The sequence below is a fragment of the Macrobrachium rosenbergii genome, chromosome 28 (genome assembly GCF_040412425.1).
Source record: "Macrobrachium rosenbergii isolate ZJJX-2024 chromosome 28, ASM4041242v1, whole genome shotgun sequence".
Lineage (NCBI taxonomy): Eukaryota > Metazoa > Arthropoda > Malacostraca > Decapoda > Palaemonidae > Macrobrachium > Macrobrachium rosenbergii.
Window position 1 is genome coordinate 33,720,897 of NC_089768.1, and position 17,084 is coordinate 33,737,980.

At 36.2% G+C, this 17,084-nt stretch overlaps 2 protein-coding genes across 6 annotated transcripts in view; both read right to left on the bottom strand.

Moving 5' to 3' along the window:
• Window positions 1-10,715, bottom strand: part of LOC136854230 (pre-mRNA-processing factor 39-like) — a 49,725-nt gene extending 39,010 nt beyond the window's left edge. The window contains exons 1-4 of one of the 2 annotated variants that reach the window (XM_067130581.1): window positions 10,151-10,489; window positions 5,540-5,795; window positions 2,774-2,900; window positions 543-1,398 (exon numbers count right to left, since the gene is read on the bottom strand). In XM_067130581.1, coding sequence (XP_066986682.1) covers window positions 543-1,398; window positions 2,774-2,900; window positions 5,540-5,579 — 1,023 coding nt within the window. In that variant the 5' untranslated portion in view covers window positions 5,580-5,795; window positions 10,151-10,489. Of the gene's footprint in view, window positions 1-542; window positions 1,399-2,773; window positions 2,901-5,539; window positions 5,796-10,150 lie in introns of both variants that reach the window. The other variant, XM_067130582.1, reaches the window with a different exon arrangement.
• Window positions 10,716-13,988: 3,273 nt separating this feature from the next.
• Window positions 13,989-17,084, bottom strand: part of l(2)gl (LLGL domain-containing protein l(2)gl) — a 103,571-nt gene continuing 100,475 nt past the window's right edge. For 2 of the 4 annotated variants that reach the window (XM_067130590.1, XM_067130584.1), the window contains one exon: window positions 13,989-16,984. In XM_067130590.1, the coding sequence (XP_066986691.1) occupies window positions 16,963-16,984 (22 nt within the window). In that variant the 3' untranslated portion in view covers window positions 13,989-16,962. The remainder of the gene's footprint in view (window positions 16,985-17,084) is intronic. The other 2 variants (XM_067130589.1, XM_067130587.1) reach the window with 2 other exon arrangements.

The window sequence follows — 17,084 nt, forward strand, 5'->3', positions numbered from 1 at the left end:
TTTCATTTATCTGCAGCTTAAATTTGAAATTGGCGGTAGCATTCCAATATTCTGGTGTAGGTAACTCACCCCACCCACTTTCGTGGAAGGATAGAAAATAGTTAATATTGATAAAATGTTTGTTGTAAACTATCTGGTGAGAGAGCTACAGCAGGAAATTACTGCTTCTGGTGAAGCTCATCTCAACTGTAGTGGTGTGGCAGTGAAGCCAGGGGCGCCTCTACATCAGTGGGGGCCTTGCAGCCAAGGAGCACTCTGATGGCTGCCAAAGCATCATTAAAAACAAAAGCCCTTGCCTTGGGTGCAGTACCACAACCAAGACCATAAAAACAAGTTACACAAACACCATATAACAACCAGATAACCATAACCCAGTAGTGTTGTACCTATCCTTCCCCAAAAGTGGGCGGGGCGAGCTACCTACACCAGATTATTGGAACGCTACCGCGAATTTCAAATTTAAGCTGCCGATAAATGAAACTAATAACTATGTCATTAATTGGTAAGTAACTTATATAAAACAAGGACATAAAGATTCTTACCATATTTTCTACATGTGTCAAGAGATATGTCCATCCATTAAAGTCATATGGGTTTTCTCTGACGAATTCCCAATACTGGTGTAATATGGACCATGCAGTCTGGATCTCTTTTTGCTGTTCGTCCTCTTTAGCTTTTTCTGTCTCTGAGGAATCATACCTCTTAGTGATACTTGCCACCTGAGATGCAGATATGGAAGCATTTTCAGGGGCATTATCGGAAGAACTTTCTTCATCAGTATCCTTTACACCTAGGAGCTCTTCATAATATTTTTTAGTTTCCTTTTCTAATTCTATTGGATCCCGTAAGGGTATTTCAGAAGTTGGATCAGCTGGTCTTTCTTCACTTGTTTTCCCTTCTAGGACACATGGAGTTTGATCTTTACCACCCTGAGAGGGAATGCACGACTGCTGGTGTAATTCCAAATCCCATTTAGAGTCACAATTCTCACTTGTACTGGCTTCAGTGTTCTGGTCTTCTTCTGTAGTAGTTTTACTGTCGTTAAACATTTGTTTTTCTTCAGGGGACGAAAGGTCTTTACTGCTACATGGTGAAAAACTTGGAAAAGCATTGTTTCGAGACAATTTAATTTTTGACCTCTCAAAGGGTTCAGGGGAACAGCTGGAAGTCTTATCCTGATCAGGTGAGATGCCATCTTTGTTTTGAAGTTCATCACTCTTCTTTGCCATCACAAAAGAGTGATCTAACCGAGGAATCCCAGACAACACGAGAGGCGGCTCTGGTTTCTTAAGCCTCTTTCCCCTTCCAGCAACAGCTCCCCTTTTGTTGTTTGAATAAGAATGGTAATTCGTGTCCCTCTGAATTTCTCTTGCACTCTCTTGGTCTCGGTTACTAGTCCTGGAATGCAAAATATTTTATTCATTAAATTATAGTGATACTAAATAGAAACGTTCATCTGCTATCGAAAAAATCTTTATGAAAGCGGGCATCATTTTCTATTATAAAAAATATCATACCATTATGAGAAATTTAAAACTACTATCTGTGAATCTACAGCAGCATTTTGAAATATTACATTTACATTAATTTACATAAAATCATACCATAATATTGCATACTAATGTCTGCTTCCTCTCACTAGCACTACATGAGGGATGCTTAAGGGTAATCCAAGAGTAACATCAATAATTAGTACAAGTACACAATCCTTGATCCGAAATTCTAAAATCTGAAAAGCTCTAAAAACCAAACATTTTGTGGAGAGTAGAGTATCAATTCAAAAGGTTGGTGGTTTGGCGTGCTAACAGCTGACCTGAGTCATTTGGGTGTATGCTGCTACTGAAATTATTTTTCTTATGAAATCCCAAGAATTGACCTTAGAAAATCCCAAGACAATCTTGCAAGGAGTCTCTCTCTCTCTCTCTCTCTCTCTCTCTCTCTCTCTCTCTCTCTCTCTCTCTCTCTCTCTCTCAGAAAAAGATACTGCTGATTTGAATCTCTTTAACCAATTGGTATTAGCACATATGCACACATTGTGTGTGTGTGTGTGTGTGTTCATAATGTTTTGAAAAATGTATAGTACAGGTAATACATCTTTGGAAGAAAAAAAAAAACAAACTTTGTTGTTGTATGTCACATGGACTATAAAGAGTGTGACCAGCAAGTAAACGTTCCTCAAGAGATCAAAGAGATGAGTTTAATTTTGAAGGTACACGTTAGTAAACATCTTCTGACGCAAAAAAAAGATAAATAAAATAAAAAAATCTTTTGTTGCTGAAGAATCTCTGAACCAACAATTTTGCTCTCAAAGTAATGAGAAGGAATTCAATCTATCCTTCATGTAATCAATAAAATACATACACTAATAAAAACTTGTGCTGAAGGTAATTCCTATGCAAAGACCAACGGTTTGTATTCGTGTAGGAATAAACTACAGAGTTATAGGGAGAAGCCACAGACACTAAGTGATGTTAAAAAGAAGGTAATATTATACAACCCAATTACTATACAGATAATCATAAACTCCAGTGGCTTCCTCCCAACCCTCCTCTCTTTCAGAGGAATTTGGCACAGGATCTAGAAGCATATGTGCTAGAGTAGTTTCCTTTGAAATCTATTTTGCTATCTTCTCATTAATGGATGTCTATTAACAAATAAGGAAGTTTTGTCCTGATTTTGTAATGGGTTACTAGTATGTTAGTCTCATTTCTTTTCCCGATGGTGGACTGACTAGAAATCTTTGTAGATGAAAGTATTTTGGTGGCTTACTTACCAATAAGGATCATCTTCATAATGAGGTACACTCAAAGAAGGGGGCTGAGTCTCAAAGTCTTCTAACTGCCTTGAATACTGTTGATTTTGTTTTCTTGGTAGAGACTGATTAATAATATTCTCTGCATCTGGAAGACAGACAAAACTTACTCATGTTTTTCTACAACTGATCATGAAAAGCATTTGACCAAAAAGTATAAATGGTGTTTCTTAGTACACTTAGAATCATAAAATAAAAAAAAAAAAGTAGGAAAGTATCTGTGAAGCTCCTCAAAATTTTTATAATAAAATTTTTTTTTAAATACTAACAGATCTATTACAATTGTTGTATTTTCCTCATCAGGCAGGAGGACAATAGTGTGAGAAAGTAAAAAAAAAATTAATAGGATCGCTAAATTTGAACCATCTACAGTATAACCCCCATATTTGTGGGGGATGCGTGCCACAACCCCCGCAAATAGCTAAAATCTGCGAATACTTAAAACCCCTCTAAAAACACTTAGAACTGCCTATTTTGATACTTCAAATGCTTATACCTGAGTATTTTAATAGTTTTATCACAAAAAGTGCATTTAGTCATGAAAATGATATGAAAATACAGTAATTAGTAAATATTTCTCAGTGAAAAATACAGCGAATGGGCGAATTTTCTGCGAACACCTAAAACAGAATGCCTAAAACAGGCTTTGAATCTTCCTTCAGAAACTGGCAAGCAGCCCAAGGCATCTGTGATGTAGAACATGGTTGAAGAAAACGCCAAGAATGCTCAGCAGTAGCCCGAGTCGACAAAGATGGGGACCGAGACTGGAAGCGCTAACTCCTGAGAAGAGCGAGATCTACAACAGAAGCTCCTACTTCCCCAAGAAGCAGGAGAAACTAGCACTGTCTTATGAAGCAGGCATCAAAAGTTGATGAGAATGCCTGAGAAAAGGAAGGAGAATATGGAGAACAAATTCGTTCACACATCCAATCACGGCTACTCACACTAAAATCAGTCACATTGGACAAAACTCTTATCATTAACAGTCAGGAACAATTTTACGCTGAATGTCATTGCTTTCGAAACTAGACAAATTTTTAGCACATTATCAACCAAACTCAGTATTTACATAGTAACAGTACATAGAAACAAGTTTTTAAAATCAGATGAAACTTAGTCTACCACTCTCCTCTTAAAAACATTTTTCTTCTATAACTTTCTCTTGGAAATAAATGGTTTTCCACAAAGTATCGAATTTATTTGGTGACTCACTACAGAAGTCTGCACTGCCATTTATTGTTCGTTTGCTTTCGAGAAGTATTCCACATGAAATACCACAAGAAAGTTACCTATTCCATCACTGGAGATATGAGACGTCACTTCGGAACAGTTGAAAAAAGGAACAGTCTTGCAACCACGATCTTTGGAACACAGTTGCAACTGCATAATGCACCAGTTCAGATTTTGGTTCAATGCTGAGCACTGCTGTGGTTAATATGTAATTATGTGCTTCTTGCAACTTAATTTACTTTCGTCTTCAGTACTGTTTTACTTTAAACAATTATTGCATTTTGGACTTGCAAAATATTTTCCTTTGCTTCAATGTGTACTTTCAATATTTTTGACACTAGTTTTATTAGCAAATGCATACTTTCAGAAGTAGCAGACTCCACCCTTACATTCTACAATTTGAGGGACCACAGTGGTTCAGTGGGATTTTTGGGTGGATGAAAACAAACAAGTGAAATACACAAACGTTAATCCCACCGACTGTTCTCATTCAGATTACGTTCATGGGGGTGTTTTCAAATTAATACTATGCACTCAATAAGACCCAGGCACCTTAGGTTAGGTTAGGTTGGATGTGACTGGCTGTCATTTACTAATGAAAGGAACATCAGAAACATTCAAAACACACATTAAAACATGGGGAAATTATATTTCCAAGTCCAAATTGAATAACAGATTAAAATTTTAACTCCTCATCATCCTATTGGGGAATTCTATCTTCAGGGTAAATGCAATGGAGACGATTGTACGAAGATATTTTAGAATAAAGAAAAGGTGATATACTTTGAGATATTTACAGAGATAAAGAGAAATTTACTTTCTTTAGTTTGTATTTTTATTTTCATCTCCAAAGGGGCTGGTACTACCCAACATTACCAGCCCCGTCGATGATGAATATAAAAACGTAACGTGAAGACAGTAAACTTCTCTTTACCGTTCGGTAAATGAAACTATTAATAAACAATATCCTGAACCATGTCTGTATTGATTTCTTAACAATTCATGAGTTAGGCTAAGGGCATCAACTCAATAATTAAGGACCTTTGATTAAAATAAACCCAATTCAACAATTCTTTTCACTCAAGGTTTAATTTCAAAAGCATTTGCCTACATCTAGGTTCAGTTAATTTCAGAGGGGCACGTCACCTGCAAATAACGTCTAGCCTGGGGCTACGTTCAAGTCTACAAGTCTTTCCCGGTTAGGCTAAGCTGCCGATAATCCAACAGGCTTTCAATCTGGTGTCAGGCTAGCGGCCTATCTCTTCAGTCTGGCCTAAGGCCTCTAGTGAAATTGGCTACGTGTACAAGTTGGTTGGTAGCATCCCAACAATCCCAGGGACCTGCGCCTAATCTAGACATAAATTGATTAAAATTACGGTCTAAATACAGTCTAAATAACGACCTGCCTCACTGTAGACACTTAAAATATGGGTTAAAATATTAATTAAATGGCAATTCGTTTCGCTGGCATGCATTTCTTAACACCTATATCCTCACATCTCCTGTTTATCGATCCTCTTCTCGGTGGGCGGGGCATCTCCTCTTCTGAAGGTATAACCAGACGGGCTTAATTTAGGGGGTTTGGTCGGAACGAATATCGAATTTTCATCATGGTTTGCTCTCCTCGGTATACGGTTGGGCGACGACGTCTACTGCCATATTAACACTTCCCCACCGAGACGATTCGTGACCCGGACGGCGAGTGACGAAACCACTGTCAGTCGGGGTTCAGAAGAGACGGGTCATTTCGTACCTTTCGAAAGAACATTTAATAATATGTATCTTCGTGTATAACAATATATAAAACCCAAAAATTAAATGTTACATAATCGATTTACATTTCAAAATGTGTACTACCAGAGACTGTGGTAAAAACACGAGTCCTTTCGTACCTTTCAAACATTTAACAATATATATCTTCATATATAACAATATATAAAACCCACAAATAAAATGTTACATACATAATCAATTTACATTTCAAATTGTGTAATACCAGAGACTGTGGTAAAAACACGAGTCCTTTCGTAACTTTAGAAATTTTCGTATTTCTTCATATGTAATTCAAAACCCAAAAATTATATGTTACATTTAACAGTAATACCAGAGACTGTAAAAATTTCCCAACAATAATATTCAATCTACAGTATATGAAATATGTCAATAATCCGCAATACTAAAGATCGCGGTAAGTGATGTTTGGACTGAATGAACGGTTCCTCCACTTGGTGACTCTTGAAAACATTTTTACAATTGAGAATTTTACTATTAAATATTCAAGAGTGAATTCGATTAAATTTTCAAGGGGTGTTTGACTATTTCCTAGAATGGATAGAAATTCAGTAACCTCCGGAATAGCATTAGTAAAATTAAATTGAGACGAGGGCGTTTCCCCTATTACAAGGAATGTCGAAATGTGAAAGCCAGCGTTATTAACCTCATAAATCACATCTTGACTGAAAAACAATAATTAAATGCTACTATATGGCATGAATTTTTACCAAGGCGTTGACTTAATGTGTTACTCTCATAATGAATTATTTGTTTTAGAAATTACATTGAAGTTGGTGACCGCAGCACCGCTACTAATGTAGAAAAGATACGTTATGCAATTAGTCAAGAAAAAGGACTTATCAGTAGTAATATCCGCAATCATTGAAAAGACAAGTGGAACTGATAATCAGGTTACGGGGAGACCCGCGCCAGAGTTACCGTTTGAAGCCTTTTCTGTATTCTAACAAGAATAAACCGCTACCGAACAAATGAAATGAAGAATGAGGAAGCATTATTCCTCACATAGTTATGCATTCTACATTAACATAAAATTTTCACTTGGAAAATCATTTTTATTTTAGACACAAAAATCGTCTTAATTTCTATAAAAATAATAATAATAATAATAATAATAATAATAATAATAATAATAATAATAATAATAATAATAATAATAGCAAATATACCAAAGCTTATTTCTTAGTGCAAGATGCTGCCGTCTCAGGTTAAAGAAAACGGAATTTCTGAGACAGAGGGAGAAAGGGAGCTGGAATGTCATTGAATTTTCTAATTGGACGCCGCAATTCCTAGCACCGGCCCTGCTGCAATGCCCTTATGATATTCCAGTGACAAACACTACGCTACCCCTACCGGTGGTGATGTAAATTCTGCAGAAAAAGGCGGCAGAGATGATGATGCAGGGACTAAAACCAAAGACTGAAACCTGAAATAATGATTTGTAATGGTGACAGTGAGGAAAGTGGTATGCTTAACGCTACTATTTCCAATTGTGCCAGTGTTACACCTTTTTACCCTTACCGTTGGGAGTAATAATTTTGTTAGGCTTTCTTGCCGTACATCCGTAGTAAACGTATTAGGTTTTCGTAGAATTAGATTATTCCATTTCATAAAAATTTAATACGAAAAGCACAAAAGAACAGGGTATTGAAACAAAATATTGCCCCAGCCCCTTTTCTATGAGTAATATAGAACGAAAGAACCATTTTGGCAATAAAGCCAAACACTGGGGCACTTTCAAAGACACCCACACTGTATGTGCGTGTGGAGAGAGAGATAAGTAAGTAAGTATACCTTAGTTTTACCAGACCACTGAGCTGATTAACAGCTCTCCTAGGGCTGGCCCGAAGGATTAGACTTATTTTACGTGGCTAAGAACCAATTGGTTACTTAGCAACGGACCTACAGCTTAGAGAGAGAGAGAGAGAGAGAGAGAGAGAGAGAGAGAGAGAGAGAGAGAGAGAGAGAGAGAGAGAGAGAGAGAGAGAGGGGCATATTGTCTCGAGAAAACAAACTGAGTGCAAGATATTTTGTCTTGACTCTAGGGCATTTTCCAGAAACCAACATGCAATAAAAAGAAAAATATTTGCCAAGGCTTAATTTTACAAACAAAAACTAAAGGAGTATTTAGCCTTTTTAATACTTGCAAGGTAATGAGACCCAAAAAGCTCCAACATTAAAATTATATCTTTTAAAATGTGCAAAGTTAATCTTAGTTTAACCAGACCACTGAGCTGGTTAACAGCTCTCCTAGTGCTGGCCCGAAGGATTAGATTTGTTTTCACGTGGCTAAGAACCAACTGTAGCTCCTAACCGGATTCCTGTCAGATCTGCTTCCTTCAGGGAAGAAATCCAGAATCTGTCTTTGGAATTACTTTTCCCACCTCCTGGAGAAACATCCATTGGATTATACCATCTTAAATCTTAAAAACTCCAGTTGTATAACAGGAGTAGTATTTACTGTGATCCTCATAACACAGGTGGTTCACAGTTACCACATGAGGTTAATTAAAGGTCAAGCAAGTTATATTTTGATTTGAAGAACCTGTACATTACTTTTATAAAAAAAAAAATGATGTCCTTACAAATCTATAAACATTTTGCTAATAATACTCAGTGTCAACACATTTTATTTCACCATAAAACATGGAAAATGGAAAAGGGAAGGGGGGGGGGCGAGGGAGAGGATAGAGGGACGGGAGTGGAGGGGGAAGGGAAGGGGAAGGAGATGGGGAGGTGGGAGGGGAATGGAGAGGTGGGAGGAGAATGGGGGGGAGGGGAGGGGAAAGGGACACACAAACAGAAAGGCTGCCAAGGAAATTAATATAATAGATACGGTTTACAAATATCAGTATGAATCACTATATTAGAATATTTGATAAAAACGATGACTCGCGGTCCCTGAAATGGATAGTAGTGTGAGTTCTGGTTCCGAGTCAATGTCATTCTTGATTACGTTTCCCAGCCCAAGCCATCGGACCAGAACCGATGAAAATTCTCGACAATGCATACCGCAAAACTACAAACATGGCGTACTGTGACCTTTCAAATTAATCTGGGTCTGCTTTACTATAGTAAGTTTAATCATCCTCAAAAAGTTATCCAAAGGCTTTTAGTTGCGTGAGTGAATGTTATATACAGTACAACAATCAGTCATCCCGACGTCATTAAGTCAATTAACTGGTAATTAAACAGTACGTGCAACGCATTCCAACAATCATCATTCAGTCTCGTAATGGTTAACTGGAATTTTAAAGGATAAAAAGGAACACACCAAAAGTAGCTTCTTTTAAAATGGATAACGGGAGTGTTTCTCTTTGGTCACGGCCAAAACAAAAACCAAATCCGCCGGTACTAATATTATATGAAACTTCTGAATAAACCATTAATAGTTTTCTTTTAAACATCAAACTTTCCTTACCTTCTTTCATATTGGAGCCATTATCGGTAAACCGTAAAATCCGGCTGACATAGCGGAGAAGAAATTCGACGCAAAAAGAAATGATAGCAAAATTAAGGACAGATTTGTTTTTTAAAGTGGGAAAACGTGCTCTATGTTAGCACGGAGATCTTAGGCTTATGGTACCTTATACACAGCAACTATATGTCATTCTCTAGACCTTGGGTCATTGCATGCTCGCGTATACCCTTGATTGCATGATTTGTATGACCTCAAGAGTCTTTCACCCTCTGAAATGACACTAACATTCGGTTGGCTAAATGACAACCAACGCAATTTCATAGGGTAGCCTACATTCTAATTGTTTTTGTTTTTTAACCATCTTTTGGCAACACTTAAGATCTCATGGTCTTCTTAGTTATTCCTCATCAATCCTTTTTTTCTCCATCACGTGTTCCCCACTGACAAGAAAAATAGGTTGGGCCTATGTAATATACTAGGACTATGACAAAAATGATGCACCTCTACGATAAACTAACCTTAACCTAACATAGGGTCAAGTTGTAATTTTAATTGGATGAGAATACAATTTCAAAACTTGGTTCATAAAACAATGATGATAAAACTGAAATCTGAGGCTACACAGAGGCCTCGGCCTATGTGTCGGAAAACTCTTTATTACAATAGGCCTAGTCTTAAATATATATATTTCGTTTGACAAACCACTTTCGTCCATCGCAAATTTTTAAAACTTTCGGAAAGAAACTTTTTTCACTAACATTTGAGATTAGTACTTTAGCCATGCTAGGAAATAATGCCATTCATAATGTTTTAAAATCGGGTACCCTGTATTGTACTGAAATGTGTACTAGACTTGTGCTGATTTAAAAAAAAAAAAAAATACACATCACTCTTACCTTACGAAGACTCGCCTAGTCCGTAAAATTATTGACGGAAAAGGGGCTGTCCTTTCAAATTCCTTTTTTCAATAATTACATCCTAATTCCGGTGCTGCACTGCAACTCATGGCTATAAGCCCACCACTGTCTGAAAATCAGTTTTATCCCCATCACGTAATACACCATCATAATTTCTCGTAATGTGGCTCGTTCCACCTTCCTTCTTTGTAAATGAAAGAGAGACAGACTGCTTTTTTTAGAATAACCCAAAAACTACCGCCAGACACCTTTCTCGAAATAACCTTACAGTTGGACAACTTGGACTTCCAGAGTTCAAGGTATGGCGACATACGGTCCGGCGAGACTGAAATCAACAGTTGTTTACACTTCTCGAATCCATGAATGGGCAATTTAACACCCCCCCCCCTTTTTTTAAATCTTATTTAATAAGAGATTTCGATTTCCTACATATTGTACTCCTTTAGATTAACGCAAGGGAGTAATAGCCGTATACATCGTCTTTTGGGTTTTTAGGAAACAACACAACTTTGGTGAGACTACAATCAACACGGTTGTTTACTTCTAGACTCAATGAATGGGCCATTAACTTTTTTTTCTTTATAAATCTTTTATGCTATACAAGTTCTCGCCTTCCTACGTTCTCTCTTCCCTTATAAGAGTAAGCGGATGTAATATCCAGCGCCTTGTAGGTTTAGAATGAACAATATACAACGATGTTCTCTTAGCCAACTAAAAAAAAAAAAATCATCTCTAAACTACCACTCTTATCATAAGCGCTGTCACTTAGGCAATGAAACTTACCCTTCTCCTTCACTTAGACCGTTATTAAATAGGAGCTTCAGACAGAGGAAAACAGAACGTGAAATATAATATGAAAAGTCATAACAGGTGTTGGTGGAATGGTCTAAGCTATAGTCACCTCCCACCCAACAACCTTCCCCACCTCTCTATATAACATATATATACTGTATGATTATATATATACAGTATATATATTATATATATATATAATATATATATATATATAGCTTATATATAGACAAAATCCACGAAGGAAAGAGAAACACTGGAGTGCTGCGAGGCCTTTCGACTGTCGTCCTTTACTTAGCAGACTGAAGAAATATAAAATTAAGTTTACAAAGAAAGCTCATATAAATGATGGATGGGGATTACAAAAGATAAAATATGTACCTGGAAGCCAACACAGTTGAAGAATTAGTAGAACTGCCAAAACAGGGTTAAATATTTATAACTGCCAAAACGGTTAAATATTTCAGAGGTTTTACAAAGGATTACCTATTTTTTCTTTTATCAATATTCTTGTTCCATGTACTCTTTTCCTAATGTCTTTACAGTTTCCTGAAAGCTGCTTCGTCGTGGTTTCAACACTGTGTTAATTTGTTAACATTTTTGATGTACATATCCTGTGATTGACATCATGGTAGTATATAATTTACGAATATTCATTTCACTTCATTTTCCGGATGCATTAACCCTCTGGTAATCATGATACAATTTACTAGTAGATATGGTGCTTTTGAATTTTCCATAAGGTCAAAACTTGTCAGGCTAGGAAGTGATCTGAATTGGCCATCTTGTTTTATTTACACTTGTACGGTTCCAAAGTTAAGGATCTGGTCGGCCTATTCTTTGACTATTAAGAGGGGAGGCTAAGAGAAATTTTTCAGCCAACACTGAGGATAGTCTGCATATTTTTCACATACTATTTATTAAATTATTCATCTAGGACAGTCTTCCACCTACCCAAGAGGATGAACAGTCACAACAGGTGAACAGCCTTAAGGACTTAGTTCATCGATACTGGACCAAGCACTGGAGGAAAGTCTCTCCCCTCAACCATGCCAATGGCTCGAATCCTATGGGTAAGGAGATGTCTCTTTCATCCCCTCCCTCAATCACAGTCTGATTACTCCAATGCACACTGGACTAAGCACTCTTGAAAGCAAGTGGTGGAAAAATGTTTTGGGAAAATGGTGAGATAGTGTAGTTGATATATAGTTCAGCTTTGTCTTTTTTTATTTCTTTTTAATTATTCAAAATCGGCATTATATAGTTTGTCTTCTCACTTTTAAATAACATCACCTGTGTTTCATAAACATATTTTGATCTAGAATGGTGATCGAGTCTAAAACCTACAGTGCCTACATTTCTAATCTTATAAACCTTCAAACACAAAGTTGGCTCCCACTTACCTATTTCCTTACTTTTCTTAGTTTTACCACCTCCAAGTTTGTATTTTTGCTTACCCTTTGACTTTCCAGTATTCTGACTAACAATCAATCAGTATTTAGAAGCTTCTACCAACCATTTTTGTTGGCTAAGTGGACCACAAAAATCTTGCTGGGCAACTGCTTATGACAATGAAATAGTTTCTACAAAGAAATTTTGTCTTCAGAAATATATAACTTCCCAAGTTTCTCTTGACAATAAACAAGATGACTAATAACAACCCATTCAAAATCCTTCCTTTAGTTTCTAATGTCAATGTGGTTCTTGAGTAACTGAAAGAATTCCCATCTTCTACTGTCTAAGAGTAACCACAGCCATAGCTACTCCTGTTGGCATTCCCATAACACCTGCATTTAACACCAGGCCCTCACTACCTTTATGACCACGTCTGCCAAGATTAAATCAAACCAAACATTGAAGGTTAAATTCTTACGCAAAACTTTCTCCACGCCCCTTTCATCGTTGACGCGTAATAAAACCCACAGAACCGTTCCCACTAAGCCAATACAAATTGAATCGACTTGAATTGAATATAGAATTTAGGCCAAAGGCCAAGCACCGGGACCTATGAGGTTATTCAGCGCTGAAATGGAAATTGATAGTAGGTAGCTTGAAAGGTGCAACAGGAATAAAACCTCGCAGTTGCACTATGAATCGATTGTTAGGAGAGGGTGGAAAGGAATATGAAAGGAGGTAGAGTAAAACGCATGAAAGGGGTTGCAGCTAGTGGCTGAAGGCACCCTGCAAAGAACCTTAAGTAATGCCTGCAGTGAGCCGCATGAGGCGCACTAACGATGCTACCCCGATACACAGGTATACAAATCGAGCCAGTGGGGATTATAGAAAACTAAAGAAAAGGCCTTAGCTAACTTATCTAGGGCATGAACAAGTAGCCAAGCTATAGGGAAAGGGGAAGGGGAGGCAAAGACACAGCTAAATTAACACTTGATCGTGTGCTGGGGTAGGGGGAGGGGGATGGATGAGGGAAGGGGAGGGGTTATATAGACGATCGGTTCTACCGAGTCGAAGTGAAAACTCCGAAAAGTTCAGACAGACGCAGAAGTAAAATTAAACAAAAGCATGTAAAAAAAGGAGTCGGCCCATGCAAGACACGCCAGTCATTTCAACATGCTGAAAGGATGACAGGACAGGTCAGTCTTGACAGGACTGGCATCAATAGCCCCACACACGTTAAAGACTGACCTGTTCGTGCCAGTCACGTATGTGTATGGCCAGCTTAAGAGGTGAAGTGATCCTTTCACCAACATACATTTCAATCTGAAGTGGTTTGACCCTGCCACCAGGAGATTTAAGGCACCTACAAAGAATCAGTTTTTGCAAAGAATTACACAATTTTGCTGTCTGGACCTATGCAAAACATGGTTTACGTTGCTAAAGTTTTACTTTACACTCCTCTACATTAATTTTCTGTCTACAGCTATTTTCCTGAAACTACATTTACTGCTGCACCTCATTTTTAATACAGTATATTGCAACAGCTTGACAGAAGAAAAGTTGTAAAAAGAACTTTTGACATTCACCCCTACAGAAAACTTTTCCTTCAGGATAAGAAAACGCCATGGTATTTTGTTTAACTTGTTAAGTTTATTGGACCTGGTAGAAATGGAGGGCAAAACTGATCTAAAATGCAGTAGAGTACATAGGCCACTTGTATTAAAACAATATGAGATCCAAAATAGCAACAGAAAGAAAAAGGCAAAATTGTTTTAACCAAGATCTACAGCTCCCACAAAAAAGACAAAAGGGAAGAAAAAATTACAGCATATTACAGGAGTATGACTACATCGTAAGTGTGACGATAACAACTACACCTTAAAATTATCACTAACTGAAAATTACCAAAGAATATAACTGAAGTACTTACCACACACACAAAGATGTTAGCTTAGCTCTCTGTAATAGCGCACAAATGTTTACTTTAACAGCAGCTGTGCACGCTGTTTTGCCAGATAACATTTACAAGCAGAATCTAAAGCTTTAGACAGGGAATAGAATAGTTACCAAATCATTTTCTTGTAGCAATAATTAAAACAAACCATCCATAAACTATCATATATATATATATACCAAAACTACACACATAAAACAGACAAAGACATAAAACTAATAATTATTAGCTGGCATTTAGGAGAAACCCAAATGCTTCTTCATTCAAAAGGAAATGCCCAGAGGCAAAAGCTATAGTAAATACAATGGAAACATGCAAGTCTTTATGGAATGTTTCTATGAAATACTGTATAAAAAAACTGGCATGTTAGTTGCCAAAAAAAAAAAAAAGTTAACCTATCACAAATTTCAGAGAGCAATATAAACACTAAAAGCTACTTGCATGAACTGGAGACACAGTTACTATAGAAAATATACTTTACCAGACATATTTTTGCATGAATTAAAAAACTGGAGTAGCTGTCACATTGTAAACATCCTATATTATATACAAAATTTTTGAGCACTTTCATGTGAATGTGTAAAAAAAAAAAAAAAAAAAACTGCTAACAGCCGAGCATAAAACTTGAAAAAGTTTGGAATCTAAGGTCCTACAAACTGGATCAATTATTAGAAAAATTTCCCTCCAGCACATATTACCAAAAGAGTGTCTTCTTATCATACATAACACTTCACACAAGAATTACTTACATGTCCTCTTACACATGTCTATGTTATGATATCTGAAGATTAAATCATTTGCATACACAGTACTGAAATGTTCACTGAAATCAATTTTGTACAATATCTCTGAAACAACTGGCTAACAATATATTTGAAGCCATTCAATAATACCATATAATATATCTTAAATTGATTCTCTATCCTTACTACAGGACTTGCAACTAAAGGAAGGTACCACAATTTCGTACAAAAAAATGAAAACCTGCAGAATAAAAACAAAACGACAAACACAACAACTATACTCAAATGAGATTATCAAGAGGTAGGGTAAATGTAAAGTCTATGAAAAAAAGTTAAATAAATATATTAAGTACAGTCCATTAAAAAAAATAAAAATAAACGGGCGATGCAGTAACATAATATATAAATGAACAGCTACCAAAATTCAGTACAAAACTTTGAGAGGGATAAAGCTCTGGAAGTGCTGCATAGTAATTATAACCTGCTAAACAGAATGGCAAAAGAAAACCTAAAAACTCATTCAATGGAACTATTCTAACTATTCCAATTGTATCCGATGTGTTCGTTCATCACCAGCTCAAATGACATTCTATGTACAAAAGTAGGTTCCTATTTAAATTTTCAACAAAGTGAAAATAAGAGGAAAGGTATTATTTCTACACCTAACTGCAGACCTCTGGAAAATAAATAATTGTGGGTGCATACATTACTAATCCCAGTTACTTGTACTGTTCAGAGGTTGATAAATTGAAATAAGTCAGTGATACAAAACAAGAGAACCGCATCATAGGTGCCAACATCATGGTAAAATTCTCTTAGTCCTTGTTACTGCTACATTATCAAGATTTCTGGAATACTTTCTAGGAAACTATCAGCAAAAATTGATCAGCCAGAATTACAAACATTACGTGATTAAGACCGTGCAAAACATAAATATACAAAATATACATATAAAATATTAATTTTTTTTATCAAATTTGTCATTCGTATTACGTGTACCTAAATTGAAAAACACAAAGACTACATGCATTCATATTTGAAGATATTTAAGAGTATTCCTTTCTCACAAAAATATACATTCTGTACCTAGGTAGAATTAATTTAATGCATTCAAGGCAACTGCATAACAGAGGGAAGATTGGTAATTTTCCTTTTTAATAATTGAGTTTCATTGTGATTACATAAACTGAAATGTAACAGGGATAAAAATGCTTATGTTTACAGATGGATATGGATTTACAGAAAAAATCTTGTGTTGTATAATTACAATTTTCCATGCAACAAAACTACGAAATTCTTACAAACTAGCTACATTCTTATGGGATTCTTATTACCTCTTTCAAAACCTTTCTATGCAACTCTTTTCAGCAGGTAAACTGGCAAAACAAATGTAAACTTCACTTAATATATGGATGGCATAAATTCTCTTATGAAAATATAAAATAATTTCCATAAACTTAGAAGATCTACATACATCAACAACATTAACAGTGCTCTTTTAAGACATAACGATATGCGTAATGTACAGTCCACTCCTTTCAAATATAAAATTCTAAGACATAAACCTTTTAGTATCAAACACAATAGTTTCACTCTTACTGTGATATAGTTTGAAATGCAATAATAAAAAACTGATCAGCATTTCAATTTCTAAATGCATTCTCAGAACACATTTACTATAAACATTCTGAATGCCCCACTTTGGTATCAATAAATACCACTTAATAAGAGAATTCAAGTGCTGACTAAGTCACTGAAATTTCCCTTCCTCAGTTTTCAAAACATGACAGGCAGTCACGCAATCACTGGAATCGTCTTTCTTCATTAAGTACATCGGGTCAACTTTATTTCTCATCACTCTTCCTTGGGGATTCGAGGCTCTTTGCTGAAGAAGGACTCTGCTTTGGCTAAAGGTGCCCTTTTCTTAGTCTGAAAATCATATTTGATTTACATCACTATATGTAACACATTAGGTATATGACACTTGTATATATACAACAAAAAGGGGTATATTTATTCATTTTCATTG